The following is an 18,292-nucleotide window of genomic DNA, read 5'->3' on the forward strand; positions in this document are numbered from 1 at the left end:
AACACTTGGTACCCAGCTGGTGGTGCTCTTTGGGGAGGTTTAGGTAGCATAGCCTTGCAGGAGGAAATATGTCACTCACTGGGCACAGGCTTCGAGATGGAAAGTTTCACTCCACTCGCTGTTTTCTCTCTCTGAGTTTTGCTTGCGTTTGTGTTTACAGATGTGGTCTCTTGGTTTCCTGCTCCTTCCGCCATGTTGCTTGCTGCCATGCCTCTATGCTGTGATGGTCCCCTCTAGGATTGTGGCCCAAGTAAACTGTTTCTTCTGTGAATTGCCTTGGTCAAGGTGTTTTATTCCAGCAACAGACAAGTAACAAAACAATCTTTTAAGCAGAGAGGAGAACAGTAGAACCTTCGGGGAAATGAGTAGGGTTTGTGTCTACCCATGTAGGTGGGCATTTTGTTTTGACTGGTGGTAGTGGTGATGATGGTGGTGGGTGTGTGGAGGGTGGGTATATGATTCATTTATTTTTGTATGATTTCTTTCTTTGGGTTCAGAAGAATTTCCATGTGCCAGTCATGTTCTTGTGTTCAGCTCTCATTACAGCAGTGACAACAGCTGACATAGGAAAATGTCATGGTCTCAGGGGCAGTAACAGTGTGGTTTGTCATTGGTATCTGAATGATGTTTTTAGTTCCATGATGTTTTGTATAATTCAAGGTGAAGATAAAACACTAAGTGTACATTTCTAAAATCTCGGAAGCAGGAATCGTCTAACCCAAAGCTGTGAATGATAGTACCAGGCGCTTTGTAGTTTTGTTTCAGTTGTCATGAAACCAGGTTGTGGACCTCCAGATGTAAGTAAAGATGCATTGCCATGGTGATTTTTCTAACACATGTGGTCACACATTGCTATCACAAGTGACTCTTCTGTCCCCAAGGTGTAGCCTTTGAAAAACATTTTGGGTCAGAAGGTAAAGCCTTTGGCACTGTTGGAATTCCGGAAGGATGCACCTGTCTAGATGTGTTAGGTCTTCAGCCACGATAAAGCATCTGAGAGAATAGGCTTACTAAGGAAAAGGTCTACTTTGGGTTTCAATCCATATCATTTGACCCTGTTGTACTGGGCCAGTGGTGAGGCAGCGTGTTGTGTTGGGAGCACATGGTGGCCAAGAAGCCACACCCGCTTCAAGGCTCAATAACCTAACTTCCTCCTGCTCTCATACAGGGGATCCAGCCTTGACCACATGGCCCTTTGAGGCACTTACCTGAACCACAGCATTTGCTGTCTTGCTGCTCATTTTATAGCCACAGTCTGCAAGTATCGCAGTGTGGAAGGAAGAGTTTCCAGGGGTGGATCTTCAGGGCACGCACCCTGGTCTGAATCATCCTCCAGCATCTCAGAGGAGGGTGGCAGTGGCTTTGTGGATGCTTTAAACATCATTAGAAGTTAGCTGGAAGACAGCCCTGCTTCCCTCTGGGTCTATTCCTGTGCCCATTTCTCCTTTTTCTGTAGATCCCAAGACATTGACTGACTGGAATTCACAGACTCCTATGGGTTTGTTCAGAATGAATTACAGGAATTATATGACAGATTTTGCCTTACACAAATTAGGAAGCAGCTAATGTCAAAGGTTGGCTCCAAATGGAGAGACTGAGGTATCAACCAGGCAAAGGGAGGCCACTTATCTAAGTTTCTGTTTATAAGAGGTAAACATTTTAAGATGAGAATAATGTCTGATGCAGAGGCAATTGTGATGTGAGTTCCATGGGGGAGGTGGGGCATGGGAGGCGGGGCATGGGGAGGCGGGGCTACAGATGGTTCTCGAGGTAATGAGAGGCCGGAACCTCATACTTTGAAGTATATCTCATATCCTCACGTCTCCCACACTGCCACTGAGGTGTCTCCCCAGCAGTTTGAAAGGTTAGGTATGGATCTAATTGATCCCAATATTGATCAGTTTGAAAGTGGAGGTGGTGCGAAGTTGTGACAGGCTCTCCTGAAAGTGCCATGACTACAGAATTCTGATGTCCCTGTAATAATTGTAACTGGGACTGGGATCAGGTATAGGAATACGCATCGAGCTCCAGCCTGTTGGGTAGTCCTACTGTGAGTGGCCCTGGAAAGACATTGCACTAAGTAAGGAAGAGGGGCCTTGCAAGAAAATTAACTAAGAACTATTTAGGCTTCACACAGGAGTGCTGAGGTCACAGTATGAGCTCAGTGGATCCCAGGCCTTTAGACTCTCGCCTGTCTGACCCATGCAGATGGTCAACTGGGGAGGTCATGTGTAGCCAAACGCCAGCAGTGTTCAGAAGATCTTAAGATCAAAAAGCTCATTTCACTCCGGTGTTCAACACTCACTTTAGACCGCAGAGAGGCAGGTTCTTGACTGTGTCCGTCTACGCATGCTCTGTCCCCCCAACATGTCGACAGTGCTACGGCATGCGTCCAGGAGGATCAGGCATCTTTGTGAGAGAATGCACCCACATGGAGTGTACGGGCCAGTGGGGTTGGAGATGTATGAGATCACTCTCTCTGCAGTCATCCCTCCAGTGCTCTGGCTGTTACGATCCATAACAGTGGATCTTCAAAGAGCCAGAAAGGTTGATGTGTTTGCCATCTGAGGTTATCTGCTGAAATGCATGTGTGTGAGTAAAGTGGATTATTCTAGGATGACGGTTCCAATGAAAAACAAAGGAGAGCACAAGAGTCCTCAGGTACAGCCCACTGTTGCTTCTGTATCTAAAAGGGTGGGGCCTGTGATGGAGGATGCTGTGGATTGCTGCCACCATCACTAGAAAGCGTGATTGAAGAGAGATGGACCCTTGAGGCCAGTAGTATAGAGAGACTAGAGACCCAGAGAACCCATCAAGACATAACTGAGCCCCTGGCTGCAAACCACTCATCCATTTAATTTACCAGATGCTAATAGACTCTAGAGCATCCCAAATCAAAACATTTCACTCTTGCTTTTTTTCTTCATTAATCTAATTCCCATTGACCTCACAGCAAGGCTGCACCAATTTAGCAACATTGTAGCAGGAGAGATGTTTCAATAAGCTTTGTCAGGGAGGCTTTAAAGAAAAGCTGACAGAGCACGTGCAGCCTCTGGAGTCAGTGACATTGCCAGGAAGGAAGGCTTTGGAAAGGTGGTAGAGCTGCTGAGACTTGGGAACGTCTATGGGGAGCGTCTCTGTCATTTATCATCCATTTTTTAGGTGGTGGGAATTAATCAGTAGATGGTGTGGACCAGCCTCTCAAGAAACAGGGCAAGAGGATAATGGGTTTATGCAAAACCTTCATCTTAGACTCATAAGCTTTGGAAAGAGGTAAAGAGGGTCTCATCCCTTGGAGGTCTTTGCTCCTACAATGAGAGCTCAGAGCACTCAAGGACATAGCCAGCGCACTGGAGGGATGGCTCAGGCAGTGGTTAAGAGCACTGACTGCTCTTGCAGAGGGACCTGGTTATTAGTTCCCAGCACCCACATGATGACTCCCAACCATCTTAACTACAGTCCCAGTGGATCCAATGCCCTCTTCTGGTCTCTGTGGGTACTGTGCACACACACACACACAGGCAAAACACTTATACATAAACAATAATAAAATCTAAAATCAGATGGTGTTAGTTATTCCTCAACTCTGAGGATGCATATGACATATCTCACTGGATGCTTTAAAGGGTATGTGACAATAAGGCTACTGTAAAATTTAGAGAGTTGGACTAGAACATACTCAAGTTATTCTGTATATATTGGAATGTTCTGTGTATATGCCTCTGTTTACGTTACAATATTTGGCTAAGTAATGGCATCTCAGTTGGCAGCCATATTGGTGGTATCAGTAGGTCATTCCCAGCTCTTGCCTGCGCTCCGTGCTGCTACCCCATGTCTCAGTGGATGCTCTGCCGCGGCTGCTTATCTCACCACTAGTATCAGCTGTCTTAATGAGAAAGAGATTGTCATCGTACTTGTTGAACACTGAGATCTCTATAGAGCATGCACAGTATGCGTGGATTGTTGTTGTTGTTGTTGTTGTTGTTGTTGTGTGTGTGTGTGTGTGTGTGGTGGGATGGGGAGAGGAGAAAGACTTACAGATGGGGTCTATCAACAAGGCAGGCTCACAGGTGTCTACAGAACCATATGAGTCTCACGTCCAGCTCAGACCTTGTCATTGGCGGCTCCCTATGGTTGCAGCTGTCAAGGCTCAGCACATAAGGCACCCTTTTGGAGGTGTGTGTATTGAGACAGAGTGCCACTGTGTGTTCCACGCTCAACCTGGAACTTACTATGTAGTCCAGATTGCTTTTGAAGTCTCAGAGATCCACTTGCCTCTGCCTCCTGAATACTGGTGTTAAAGGTGAGCACCACCGTGCCCAGCTCAATGGCAGCTTGCAAGTAGGAGTGTAAGAGGGTTTTTTAAAAAAATATTGTTTATTTATTATTTATATGAGTACACTGTAGCTGTCTTCAGACACACACCAGAAGAGGGCATCAGATCCCATTACAGATGGTCATGAGCCACCATGTGAGCTGGGAATTGAACTCAGGACCTTTGGCAGAACAGTCAGTGCTCTTAACCACTGAGCCATCTCTCTAGCCCACGTAAGAGGGTTTTCATGGTGGCAAGGTTGATTGGAAGTGAGAGGTGAGAGGGCGCATAGCAAGCAAAGGTGTACTTGTTTCTGCACCTTTGGCATGCAGGATCTGTTCACTGGCAAACTTCTGCTTACCTGCTAAGGGCATGCTTTGTCACACCCCTCTGAGGGGCACAGATACAGCAAATGTGATCTTTTGAGTCAGGCCTGGGTGGCATTCCAGGGTTTCCTTTATCCAGAGTGAGTATATTATTGAGCCACTCTGTTCTCTATTTTCCCCGAATGATAGAGCTTGCCTCCCTGACAAGACTCACAGAATAAATATACATGTATCAAGCCTCCTCGGCTCTTAACAGCTCTAAAGAGGTACAGCTTTATAGAGGTCTAAACATGCCTCCTGTGGCTGAGTCTTCCTTCCAAGCACAGTGGGCTGCTCTCTCCTGTGTATCCTCAGCATGGACTTTATCTTCCCTTAGTCCCCGTCAGTCTCCCTCGAAACCGTTAGCATGGCCAGGACTGCAGTTAAGATAGTCTGAGTATCAAAGTCAGCCCAGGGGGTCTGTTTTAGGGAAGAGTGTGTGTGGGGATCTAAGGGTCCAGTCACCCTTCCGCTTGTGCAACTCATGGATGCTGAGATGGGAGGCGGGCAGGTGTGACTGGGGTGAAGCCAGCCTAGGTTTCTCACGGCGTGGTTCTATGCCAGCTCTAGTGCAAAAAGCTGAGGGGCAGAACTAGGCCCAGGGCAGCATGCCCACCAGCTCTCTTCATCAGACTGCTGGGAATGGATGGAGGCTTAGGACCATATCTACCCACTCCCAGGGTTGACATGGCCTGAGCTGCACACCGTGAGGCCAACAAAAAACTGCTGAGGTGGAATTGTGGGTGCCATCTGAGATGTCAAACTGTCCTCGAATCTCACTGTTTTAAAAGAAAAACAATTTACCAGCATGGAAGCAATGTTTCCCTTCTCCCATCCAGGCACAGCGATCCATGCCCTTACACTTGCATTTTGTGTAGTCAGTGTGCGGCTGCAGGAATGCTGTCCGTCCATTAAGCTGCAGCCTGTGCCTGTGCCCCACTAGCCTGCTATGCACTCAGGGCTCACTTCAGGACCTTTGAAGTGGCCGCCAGCCTTTCATCTTCCGTCATTTTCACTTAATGACAGCACAGCCTTTGATCAGCCCAGTTCTTGTCTGTCTTTGGCTTCAGGCTCAGTCACTTGGAGGTAAGCAGAGACCTCAAATAGGCCTGAAAGTGCCCGGCTTTTATGAGCACAGTGACTGCTTAACCTTCATATCTTAAGCAAATACACGGAAGGGAGCTGGCCCTTCCTGGCCTCTCCAGTGATAACGTTTGCTCGCTGGTAGTGTAAACTGAAAAAGAGGCCCCAAGAGCCAACTGCGTCCTGCTGTTCCCCACCCCGCCCCCAGCGCCCAGTTTCAAGTCACAGTTGCGGGGCCTCACCCCAGTCTTGATCTTTCCATGAGAGGCTTGTCTGCGCACTGGGGAAGACTGTGTTGAAGCCACTCCGTGCTCAGCGTTGCTTTTCTCATGATAGAGTTTTTAGTTTATCATTTCTCTTTTATGAGACATTGTGAATTAATATTAAAATCTTGAGAATAATCTATATCTCATCAAAACATAGCTCACAAATGCAGTTCCATGGTGGAGTTTGACAAATCACAAGCTTATGTGGTTTTTTTTTTTATTATGCTCTTGTGCTGTGTTATTGTGTATGGTGTGTGTGTGTGTGTGTGAGAGAGAGAGAGAGAGAGACAGAGAGAGAGACAGAGAGACAGAGAGACAGACAGACTGACTTTGGACAGTCAGGTAATGTTACCCACAGAGTCAACTCACTGCTGTATGATTATTTTATTTTTATTTATTGTCATGTCTATGTGTATGTAAGATTTGCATGCCACGGCCTGTGTGTGAAGATCAGTGGACATCTTTGTGGAACCAGTTCCCTCCATCAACCTCCCTGTGGGATCTGAGGCTCAAGCTCAGAGCGTCAGGCTTTCCTGGCAACTGCTATTACACACTGAGCCACTACCAGCCCCCTACTTCCTAATAGGAAACATATATTTATTCTTACTTATATATAGAATTAGTTGTTTGCCCCCCATATAAATCTTCATTAAACATTTTAACTCTTTTTTCCAGTTAACAAGCAAACTCTTACTCCTTTACTTACTTACTTTTTAATTTTACTGAAGACTTGGGGCCTTGCCGTGTAGTCCAGGCCTACTGCAAACTGCAGTGATGCCTTTACCTCAGCTTCTAAGTGCTGAGATCCAAGCAAGAGCTATTACAGGTCACTGGCAAGCCTTAACATAGCCTCTGCCACTGAAACCAGCATTCTTCATACAGATAGAGAATGAGGGGCTGAGGTGGGGCTCAGGGATAGAATATTTTCCTTCTGTGCATGGCTCTGGCTTCAGTCTCCAACACTACAGACAAGGAATTAATGAAAAATAAAGACAAAAGGAGGTTTGGTGTGTCTATTCAGATCCAGTGATTATAACTCCTCCACACCACCCCCAGTGTGCTGAGGGTGGAGTCCAGGGCCTCATCATGCTAAGCCACCAGCTCCAACCGAGCCCTCTTGCTTTAACTCTGGCCATCGAAAGGAAATGAGGCCTCCACTTCAGCCATCTTCATCTTGGATACACAGTTGTCCTTGCCTGGGACGCCTGGATCCACCCCCACTTCCAACAATACCGACTGCTGTTACTTCTCCGAGCTACAGTTGCTGCCTCCTCCTATCTGATATCCATAGCCCTCTCTCCCTTCCTCTCCTGAGAACTTTCCCTTCATGGTAATGTTTCAGAGCCGTCCCCCATTGCAGTTGTTAAATGGGGTATTAGTTTTCAGTGTTTCCGTGATGGGATACCCTGACAAAGAGCACCTTATGGAAGAAAGAGTTTATTTGTATTGTGGCTTACAGTTCCAGAGGGGATACTGTGAGGTACGTGAGCAAGGCATGGCAGTGGGGAGAGAGAGGCTGTCCTGGCAGTCAGGAAACAGAGATCCAATTTCACTCACACACAGGAAGTAAGATCAGGCCATAAAAACTTAAAAGCCCATCCCTGATGATGCACTTCCTCCAGCAAGGCTCCGCCTCCTAAAGGTTCCATTACCTCTCAGAACAGTGCCACTGGCTGGGGACCAAGCGTTCAAACACAGGGGCCCATGGGGGACATTTTACATTCAAACCACAGCATATGGTAACCCTTAAAATGCTTGTGGGAAGCTCTTGAGTTCCCAGTGATTTCTTCTCTGCGGTGGTGTTAACACTTCCTTGAAAGGTAATCTATATGCCTTGAATTTCCTCCATTTCAGGAAAGCTGGGTGAAAAGTTTGTTGGAACTCTCTGCCTGGGAATTGAGGCCAAGGATCAGTACCCATCCCCCTGAACCCTGTATACCACTTACTCTGCAGACATTCTCAGTCACCTGCTGTACTCCAGATGGTGTGTGAGCCAGCCTCAGCTTGTACTGGGCTATCGTCTCTCCGTAGCTACAGGACAGCAGTTTTAGGGCTCTCTGGATGGAATCGGTTCTGGATGGCAGCATCTAGCACAGTGCTGTGATAATGGCCGGCCTGGTACTTTGTTTATGGAGTCTTGACATGAACGAATCCTGTACATAATCAATAACCAGACTAGCAAAACACAACATGTCCTAAAAGAAGAAGGAAAAAAATTTAAATAAGATTATAAAGACAGGACGGATGCGTTGAGCAGTGTGTGACCGTGCCACCCTGAAGGAACAGCTCATTGGTGACCTTTACATGTGAGTTGTGCTGAATGATAATGGTGCCCCAGCTGTGCACCGTTCTTAGACTGTTTTAGATGAAGCACTTAGTGACATAGGACTGTGTACTTCCAAGTTACTTTCAGAAATTATAGCAGTTATTTCTAGGGGAAACACTTAAAAAAAATCTAGGCAAGGTCAGCTGTAACACTGAAGATTGACAAGTGGGATCATGTGTAATTGGCTTCTGCACAGCAAAAGAAACCATCAGCAGAGTGAAGGGATGGTGACAGAATGGGGGAGGGGCATATTTGCCAGCTATCCACCAGGCAGGGAATTAGTACCTAGAACTGGCATCAAACCCCCAGAACTCCAATCAGTAAACAGGCCAGTGAACTGAACCATAATTCTTAAAAGAAGAAACACAAATGGCTAATAAACACATTTCAGCATCTACAACACTGTAACAGAAATGTGAATTAGAACTCCTGTGAGATACTATCTCATCCTAGTCAGGATGTCTAAAGCCACGAAAATAAATGACAACAAATGCTGGAGACGATACAGGGGAAAAGGACACGTATCCAATGCTAGTGAGCATGTAAGCCACTGTAACCATTATGGAAATCTGTGTAGAGGTTTCCCAAGAAATTGAAAATAGAACTGCTATATGACTCAGATATACTGCCCCCGTGCATATACCCAAACGACTCCAAGTCTTGTTACAGTGATGGTCACATGTTTTTGCTTATTGCTGCTCTAGTCACAGTGGCTGGGAAATGGAGCCAGCCCAGAGTCCATCAGTAAGTGAATAGATACAGGACACGTGGAGCATACATGTGGTAGAATTTTATTCAACAGCAGAAAAAGAAATTTGCAGACCTGGCTAGATGGAAATGACTGTTAAATGAAGTAACTCAGAAAAACCAGTACTCCCTGTTTCTCTCACAGGGATGCTAGACTTTTATGTGTGTGTGTGTCATTATGAGTATAGTCTACATTATAAAGGGGACTGTGGGGGGTGTCAGGGAAAGAGACTGGCGTTGGTGAGACTAGATGCAAGAGGGGAGATGATGTCACTGAATAGGATTCCCGAGAGATTCTGGGATCCCAAGGTCCCCTCTGAAGGCATGTTCTCCACTGATCTGTGGAGATCCCTTTGGGCTTTGCTTGCCAGATGTCCTGGCTCTCAACATTGTCATCCTGGGGGACAATCTTCCAACCTTGAACCTTTGTAGGCAAACCTCATCTTGGTTGGTCTGTGTATTTCTGGACCTCTGGGTTTACATTGCCCTTGTCTCAGATATGGAGAATTCCCTACAAAGTCAGGTAGTTGACCCTATGTCTGTTGTCCCAGTCTGGCTCTACAGAGTCACTAGGGTACTCATTGTCCCCTGCTTCTGGTCATGGTGTCCCTGGCCTTTTCTAATAATTGGAAGAAGCAGCCAACAGAACAGGAAGTGAGTGTTGTCAGTGGGCTCTTTGGTGTCGTACTCTTGTCCTCTCAGTGGGGCCATGTCAGCTGAGAGCACCATAGGCTCTCTGTTCTGGGCTGGGAAGCTTTCTTCAAGTTCTCAGATTCTCACGGTGAATGGAGAAAGGGAGGCTCGAGGAATGACAGGAACATTTGCTGTTTCAGAGCCTACTTTGTACATGTCCCTATCACTGGGCCAGCATGAATGAGAAGCCCAGTGCCTTCCAGATGCAACCTGTCTACCTGGGCGGTGACACTCAGGTGCTATTTGGAGGGTCAGTGTTCCATCCCAGGACATTGAAGGGAGGGCAGTTTGGTTTCCCAGTCTCTCCATTCCCAAGATTCTCTGTTTTCCCCAGTAGTCAGTGATGGACTTCAAGTTGTCACCCTCCTAGAACCTGTGACTCTACCTCAGATGCTAGGCCTACATGTGGCAGAGGCATGTGGCTATGTGTGGCAGGGACATGTGGCTGGGAAGCTCTGGGAGATTCCGCCAAAACTATTAGAGAAGGCCATCACATTTCCTCTCTCTGACCCTTCTGTCTGAGCTTCATCCTGACCCTTAGAAGATGGCCCTGGTGGGGAAGAGGTTTGAGCAAGGTCACCCACCAGCTCTTTCTAAGCACTGGAAAACGGAGTCTGATTCCAGAACCTTCTGCAGATAGTCTTTTTCCATAGTTCCCTTCCTCTTCCTCCCCTTCCCCTCCCCTCCCCCCTCCTCCTCCTCTTCTTACTCCTCCTCCTCTTGCTGCTCCTCTTCTTCCTCTTGCTCCTCCTCCTCCTCTTGCTCCTCCTCCTCTTCCTCTTGCTCCCCCTCCTCTTCCCCCTCCTGTTCCTCCTACCCTTCTCCTTTTCCTCCTCCTCCTTTCCCTCCTCCTCTTCCCACTCCCCAGCAGTATGTTACCAGTGCAGATGTGCAATCAATTCTAGATAGAAGAGGTTCCTGATGGACACAAAGCCTCCTCCACTGAGGAAGGCTCAGTGTACTGATATGGAAGGGGCCTGAGCCGCCTTTGTCTTGTTGGCATTTGTGGCTCAAGGCAGGACATGTGACACACTGGACCATTGCCAAATGTTCTCCAATTCAAGTGGACACCAAGCCTATATGCCTCCGTCAGTACAGAAGCTGGCTTGTCCACTCTACTGCACCACTCACTCTCCTGAGGAGCCTCTGAGACGGGAGGGGAGAACCTGGATAGAAGAAGATGCTGGCTAAATGAGGATCAGAAAGCAGGGATGCCAACAGTTGTTGGGTAAGAGTTGCGAATCCCAAACTCAGCTTTAGGGCTAGACTTCAGCTTTGTAAACTGTAGAATGTAACCCTATATAGGGTTGGCCCCATGGATGTGGAACTGAGGAGGAGGGCAGGAAAGTTTATCAACCATTAAAGATTTTTGCAAGCATGGTGAATCTGAGGTGTCTCTGACCACGCTTACCTGTGTGTCTCACCACGTGAGTGCACTAGCCTTGGTTCAGAGCATATAGTGGGCATATTCCATCCCGCCATGCACAGTGCCAGCCATCTCTAGAAACACCTCGGCTCAGATTGGAGATTACTTTGTTAGAATCTTCAGATTTCTTACTGCATCAAGTTTTCTGCTCTTTTGGAAATGAATTATGGAAAACAGAAATTTTTAGTATTTTCCTGCCATCATTCCTCAGTGTATTATAGTAAGTGTCTCGGTTACAGAGATGGCTCAGTGGTTAGGAGTGTGTCCTGTTCTTTCTCACAGAGGACCAGAGTTCGAGTCTCATTATTAATATCAAGTGGCTCACAGCCATCTAAAAGCCCAGCCACAGAGGGTCCGATACCTTTTCTGGCCTCCATGGGTACTACATGCACATGGTACACAGGCGTACATGAAGGCAACACACCTATACACCTAAAATAAAAATAACTATTTCTAAAAACACTCATTATCTTTTGGCTTTGTATTATTTTGATTTTGAAAACTCTATTTGAATTACTAACTTGAGTTTCTTTCTTTTTTTCTTTCTTTCTTTTTTTTTTTCTTTTTATGGTTTTTCGAGATAGGGTTTCTCTGTGTAGCCCTGGCTATCCTGGACTTGCTTTGTATACCAGGCTGTTCTCGAACTCACAGAGACCTGCCTGCTTCTGCCTCTGGTGTGCTGGGATTAAAAGCATGCGCTACCACACCTGCCTTTATTGATTCAAATCAAAACCCATGATTTGAATTTCTTAAAAAATAGTTCAGTAAAATTTGGCTTGAGATTATTAGGACAGCATTTCTAGGGCTTTCATAAATGTCTCTAAACAAATACACCCTTTTCCATCTTATTTATTTCTTCGAGACAGCATTCTCAGCACTGAAAGATTATAAAATGAAAATACTGATCAGTTCCGATAGATGTCCAATATTCAGTCAAGATTTATTCAGTTTAAATGAGATGTACATCCACCTCATTAGTATGCAGCCTATTTTCATCTTTAATAAATGGTAGAATTATATGTACACCAAAGAATTATTCTGCAATATATTTCTTAATGATTATTATCCATAAATACTTTATTATTATACTTAACTTATGTATGTATATACTTGGGTAATATAGAAGTTTCTTGGGCCAAAAGGGTTTGTGAATGAAAAATTTAAAAATCTCTGATGCTGTAGAAGTGAGCCAGTGGTTATGTCACTAACGACCCTTGCAGAGGCCGAGTTGTTCTCAGCACCCAGACCAGGCTCAATGACCACCTGAAACTCCAGCTCCAGGGGATCTGATGACCTCTCCTGGCCGCCACAAGCAACTTCACACACTTGATACTTAACTCACACTCACACACATACACACTCACACAAATCAAAATAACCAAGCAAAGCGCTACCCTAGACAGCCTTTCATGTTGCTGTTACAAGGGAGAGATTCCTTTGTGGTGTGTGACAGGTATGACAAGGAGCCTCTTGGTGGCAGTCCACCCAAGCTGTGCATTATGCACTTCTGGAGTCACTGGCACAAGCTGTGGTCTGAAGGAGAGGGAAGCATCTTTACTGTCACTCCTGGGACTATGGATGGTTTTGCACAGTATGGACTTGTTGCCCCTTCTAATGACAGTGTCTGGATACGATTGCAGAAGCTTTGTATTCAACATATTTTAGTACCTTTTGATATTCAGATTAACCTTTCCCTCCGTGTTTCAAAGCAACTTTAGCAATGTGGATGTTGATTAAGAACTATAGGTATCATATGGTTGGGACTTTCTTTTTTAAGGGCTTTGATGGTCTTTGGGCATATGTGCCATCCTATGCAGTCTGCAGAGGTTACTACATCTCTTGGAGCTGGAGTTCTAAGGTGATTGTGAGCCACCCAACATGGGTGTTGGGAACTGAACCCTGGAAGAGTAGGAGGTGTTTCTAACCTCAATACCATCTCCTTCTCCTTGTTGAGGGTAAACAAAATCAAACACCGTTGTCTTTTATCCTTTGTGGAATTGTAGGTACTTAAAACTGTGTAAGACTGTGGGCATTGTCTGAGCCTCATGTCCCAACTGTGCTCTGTGGGACTAGGTCACACTTGGAGCTTCTCTAGCATTGTCTTCTGAAGGGAGTCTGAGTATACCCTCACATCTGCAGACAGCCAGTGAGGTCGGTCTCAGCCACTGGGGTCCCCAGAGCCCTCATGCCTATTGGGCACTGTGCATCAGGGTTGAGTACGGTGGGCATCTCTGGTCTTTGCCTGGTCTGCTGTCTCTTCAGCTGCTCATTTTGCTCTTCCTGGAGTCCTAGTCTCAAAGTGGCCTCAGTACCATAGTCTGTGCTCGGCTTGGCCAGGCCACCAGGTTCTCCAGGTGAGGCTCAGAAGACCTACTTGAAGTTGTATTCAAATGCTCTCTGTGTCAGTCTGTCAGTTCCATTGTGGCCCTGCTAATGACCTTTCCCTGTTAGCTGAAGGCTCTACAGATAGTGGTTCTCCACAGCCTCAGTGTAGCTCTGCAACCAAGGCCTGCCAAAAGCTGGACCCTGCATGGGCAGACAGGCTGTTTGGCTGAACTCAGGCTCCTGGTTCTAAGACCTGGCTCTGAACACTGGACCTGTGGTTCTGAGCAGCAATGTGAAAGGTGCTGTTTGTTATAACCAGAGGGCTGGAAGACAGCGGCCTGGTCACTGAGCAGTAGAAGTATGGGCCAGACTTGCGCCATGGCAGACAGTATGTCACATCTTTTATCACTGAGTTGCCCAACAGCCCTTCTTTAAAAAACAAAAAGTGACCCAGAACCGGATGGCCACAGTTGAACTGCTCAAAAGAGTCTGATTTCTTTGCACCTCTCCCCAGCTGTTCATCTCTGTGCTGGAGACTCATTATTTAAAAGAAAATAAATGTGCCTAAGCTGCCCCTGCCCCACACGGGCCTGGGCCTACGAGAGGGTTGTGCAATGTTGCAGGGCAGATATTGTACTGGGGTTCCTTCCCTCCCACCGAGACAGTGACGTCAGCCTGGTCACCATGGCTGTGGTCAGACAGGAGACACGCCAAGTGCAGCCGAGTGGCTGGCATAAGGAGCTGTGGTTTGATGTTTTGACTTTAGGTTTAAACATGGTGGAGGGCATGTGGGGGATGGGAAGGAGACCAGGAAGCTTCGGGGCAAGTTGAAAGTTTGATGTTGAAAGCTAGCTCCACTGGATGAGGCGGAATACTCCTGTACTCCCAGCATGTCGAGGCTATGGCAGGCAGAAGATGGGTTTGAGGCCAGCCTGGGCCACACGGTGAGACCCCATCTCAACCAGCAAGCAAGCAAGCAAGCAAGCGAATACATACTGCTGTTTTGAAAGTTAAGTTCTGTGTTTTGTTGACTGTAAAAGGCGAGAAAGGAGCAGCTGGGTAGTAGTGAGTCTGGCTATTATCACTGTGTTTAGAAAGTGAAGTCTTAGAATCCTCCACTTGCAGGATTTCAGATGAGGCGGTGTGCTGGTCTCCTCCTGTCCATGAGTTCCAACGTGACTTTAATGTTGACTGCTCACATGTGACATCATGATATAGCTTTGTCTTTTCCTCCTCATGCCCACACATGTCCGTATGTGCATTCAGTGCTAGGGACGGCACCCAGGGCCCTGTGTGCCCTAGGGCAGTGCTTGGCCTCCAGCCCTTTCCTTTCTGTTAATTCTTTCCTTAAAATAAATATATGCTAATACGACATCCTAGGCCAAGAGATCTTGCTTATTTGAAATTGGGGGACGATGTTAAGAAGCGCGTCTGTTCTGCAATGCTGCTATGAGTGGAAGTCACAGGTATCCAGCATCCGTGTGTGTCTGGAATTTTCCTCAGTAACCGTGCTAGGGATAGAACTCAGGTGTATCCTAGGAAGGTGCCCTGTGCCCAGACCCTGCTGAAATCATTCTAACCTTGTTTTGCCGCATACAAGAATATAGCAAATAGGCTTTAAAACGTAAGCATTGGCCAGCTTCCCTTGGTGTGGGCATGGACCCCAAGATGAGCAAAAGGCTATCAGAAACCAAACCCCGTTACCACTGAGGATCGTTGCCCTTCCTTCAGCTTTGTGTTAGAGGTGTTCGTCTGACTAGCAGAGGACATACTTCCTGTCTGCAGCTCACCTGAGCAAGCCATTCATGTCACCCTGGTCATGTGTGTGATGAGACCTCACAGGTGCTCATGAGGTGTCCTGGGCTACATGGGGCTCACGCCCTCACCCACAAGGGACTCTGCAGTTCCCTTCAGAGTCCTTCATCCTCATGGCATTCCTGGAAAATCTCCTGTGGACTTTTCTTCCTCTGTGCTAGCCTCACTGAAGTTCAGCCACTCTTTGCTGTATGGACTTCAAATGGAGCAAACACCATCGTTGCTTTCTGCCATGGCCTGGCGGTGTGGAGTGAAGGGTTTTCTCCACCAAGCATGTGCAGAGTAGCCACTGAGCGACTGGCTTCTCTGTGGGTACCTTCCCAAGTGATGGGGGCCCGTGGGTGGTTTCTGTTCTGGGGCTAGTCCGCCCCATAGCCGCTGTCCTGAATGATTGCTCCTATTTTGGACCCCTTGAAACTTGTTGCTGTGGTGATTGTTTCCATAGCAATGTCTGTTGCCCCAGCAGGCAGCTGATGAAATGGCTCCTGAAACTCTGGGGTCCATGCTGAGCCTGTGTCCTCCCCACTCCATGGCCCCTGCCAGGAGTGTCGGGAAACACTGGGCACAGAGTGTATGATGTAGGCTGTTTTGCGTGGGTTGGTCTGCAGGGGTAGTGACTTCCTCCCGATTCATGCAGTTCTTTGTGTGCTCACCAGAGTCTTAGAGGCCATCCCTGCTCTGTAGAGGAAGAAGTCCAAGAAACAGGGCTGGGAGAGGAACAAGAGGCCAGGGAGGGAAGAAATCTTACACCTTCTCAAGGTCTGCAGATGAACACTGCTTAAGCAAAGGTTAACAGAAAGGAAGCCAAGGCCTATCCAAATCAGCCAGAGTCTGTGAGTGACAGACCAGTACAGGATCCATGTTGAGCTACCCCGCGCAGTATGGAAAGTTCCAGTCTGTCCTGTGGCCAGAAGCCGTACAAGAAATCCCGCTGGGGTCACTGTATATTTTTGAGTTTATATCTTGCTGTCTAAACTGGCAGAGTTTTTATTTTTCCTGGTGAATACTCAGAAGGTCTTTCCCTCTCTCCTTCCCACTAACAAAATCGCATTTGTCGCCTGTATGTGAAACTGACGCCTGTTTGACGACCAGCCATGCATCAATGGTGATATGAAGGGAAGTGAGTGGTCACAAAGGTGGCTTTTCTTGGGTACCACAGTGCCTCAGATGAAATTGACTTCATGCTAATATGACTCTTAATTGTGACTGGTGGAAATAAAGTTGGTCAGGCCTCAGGAGCCAGTGTGTAACTGCCCAACAGAAGGCTTTCTCTGTTTGAAAGAGTTAGCTCCCTCAGGACTTAGAATGTTGGGAGTGTTCCCTCAAAGTAATTATAACTCCTGTTATAAATCTTAGAAGATACAAACCCCTTAGTATTTGAAAAGCCGTACTGTCTTGATTCACAACCAGGCACAAATTTGTTTCTCAGCTCAATGCCCCTCACAACAGCTCAAAAAGTCAGACTGACTGTCAGAGCAGATCTGTGTCATAACCTTGTGAGCATCTGACTGTGAAACACAGTTTGAGAGTTGCAGCTTATGACTGGAAAGGTGGCTCAGTGGTTAAGAGCACTTGTTGCTCTTCCAGAGAGCCTGGCTTCTGTTCCCAGCATCCATGGTGGGCAGCTCACAACTGCCTATAACTCCAGCTCCAGGGGATCCAACAATTTTTCTGGCCTCCATGGGCATTGTATATACACACACACACACACACACACACACACACACACACACACACACATGTTTCAAAAAATGTAATAAAAACAGCAACATCAGCTTGTCAACAAGCAGTTTTGCTTTCTTATAAAGGTATGGGGTTGAATTCCTGAGAATCAAAGGGCCTTCCGAGTTTTAACTTCCCGTTGGGGATTGCTCACGATCAGTTTTCCTCTCTCTGCTGTTTATAGCAACTTTTCATTTTAAACTCTACCCTAAAGAGCTAGTGCTGGCAAACCTTGTTGATGTCAAATGTCCCCTGCTTGGCAGTGGCTGCATGCCCAGACTGTGTTCTGAGAATGGCAGGCTGCCTGCTGTATTGCCAAAACTTTCCACAGAGAGTTTTGCAAGGGGCTGGGCGGGGTGCCAGGGAGCTGGGGGACTGTGGAGACCATAATGGGGCACTCCTCCCGCCTGGTGATAACATCCTAATTCTCTTTGCATAGGTGAAGCTTCCCTCAGGGGAGAACCCAGAATGCAGACCCTCCCGGTGGCCTCAGCTCTCAGCAGTCACCGCACAGGCCCGCCTCCCATCAGCCCCAGCAAGAGGAAATTCAGCATGGAACCCGGGGACAAGGACTTGGACTGTGAAAATGATCACGTCTCCAAGATGAGCCGTATCTTCAGCCCCCATTTGTAAGTTCCACCGTCTTGGGGATCTTGCTTGCCCTGGGCTGGGCTGTGTTTCCCTTCACCTTTTCACCTGTCACGTCATTATGAATTCATGAGTTATCGATAGAGGACATTGTTTATAAAAGATAGGTGGTGTTTATATGCCAGGAAGGTGTCCAGCTGAATTTAGTGACTGGCGCAGAGATGAAATCTTATTTCAACTTCAACAACCTCTCACGTTGGAGGGGGGCAGCCCTTAAGATGAACTGTGGGTACTGTTTTGAAAACTTAGCTTTTGTTTGCCAGTTTACTCTGCTGGCCATTATGCATTGATACTGGGTGCCTGTGAGTACCTGATTGAAGGCTGTTGGATGGGCATCCAGCACTGTGCTCTGTTGTGACCATGCAGCTGGAGGTAGGCTGAAGCCATGGAGAGAAAGCCCCTCTTGGTGTCAGATCCTTGATTGGCATTGCAGTTGATTGGCTTGCCCTAGCATCTTCTCTGTCCTTCATTATCTGTCTGTCTTTCTTCTTCTTCTTCTTCTTCTTCTTCTTCTTCTTCTTCTTCTTCTTCTTCTTCTTCTTCTTCTTCTTCTTCTTCTTC

At 47.0% G+C, this 18,292-nt stretch overlaps 1 protein-coding gene across 4 annotated transcripts in view; it reads left to right on the top strand.

Moving 5' to 3' along the window:
- Positions 1-18,292, top strand: part of Vgll4 (vestigial like family member 4) — a 115,523-nt gene that overhangs the window by 67,024 nt on the left and 30,207 nt on the right. For all 4 annotated transcript variants that reach the window (XM_028753589.1, XM_028753590.1, XM_028753591.1 and 1 more), the window contains one exon: positions 17,523-17,712. In XM_028753589.1, the coding sequence (XP_028609422.1) occupies positions 17,523-17,712 (190 nt within the window). The remainder of the gene's footprint in view (positions 1-17,522; positions 17,713-18,292) is intronic.

The sequence above is a fragment of the Grammomys surdaster genome, unplaced genomic scaffold, assembly GCF_004785775.1.
Source record: "Grammomys surdaster isolate TR1022 unplaced genomic scaffold, NIH_TR_1.0 125950, whole genome shotgun sequence".
Lineage (NCBI taxonomy): Eukaryota > Metazoa > Chordata > Mammalia > Rodentia > Muridae > Grammomys > Grammomys surdaster.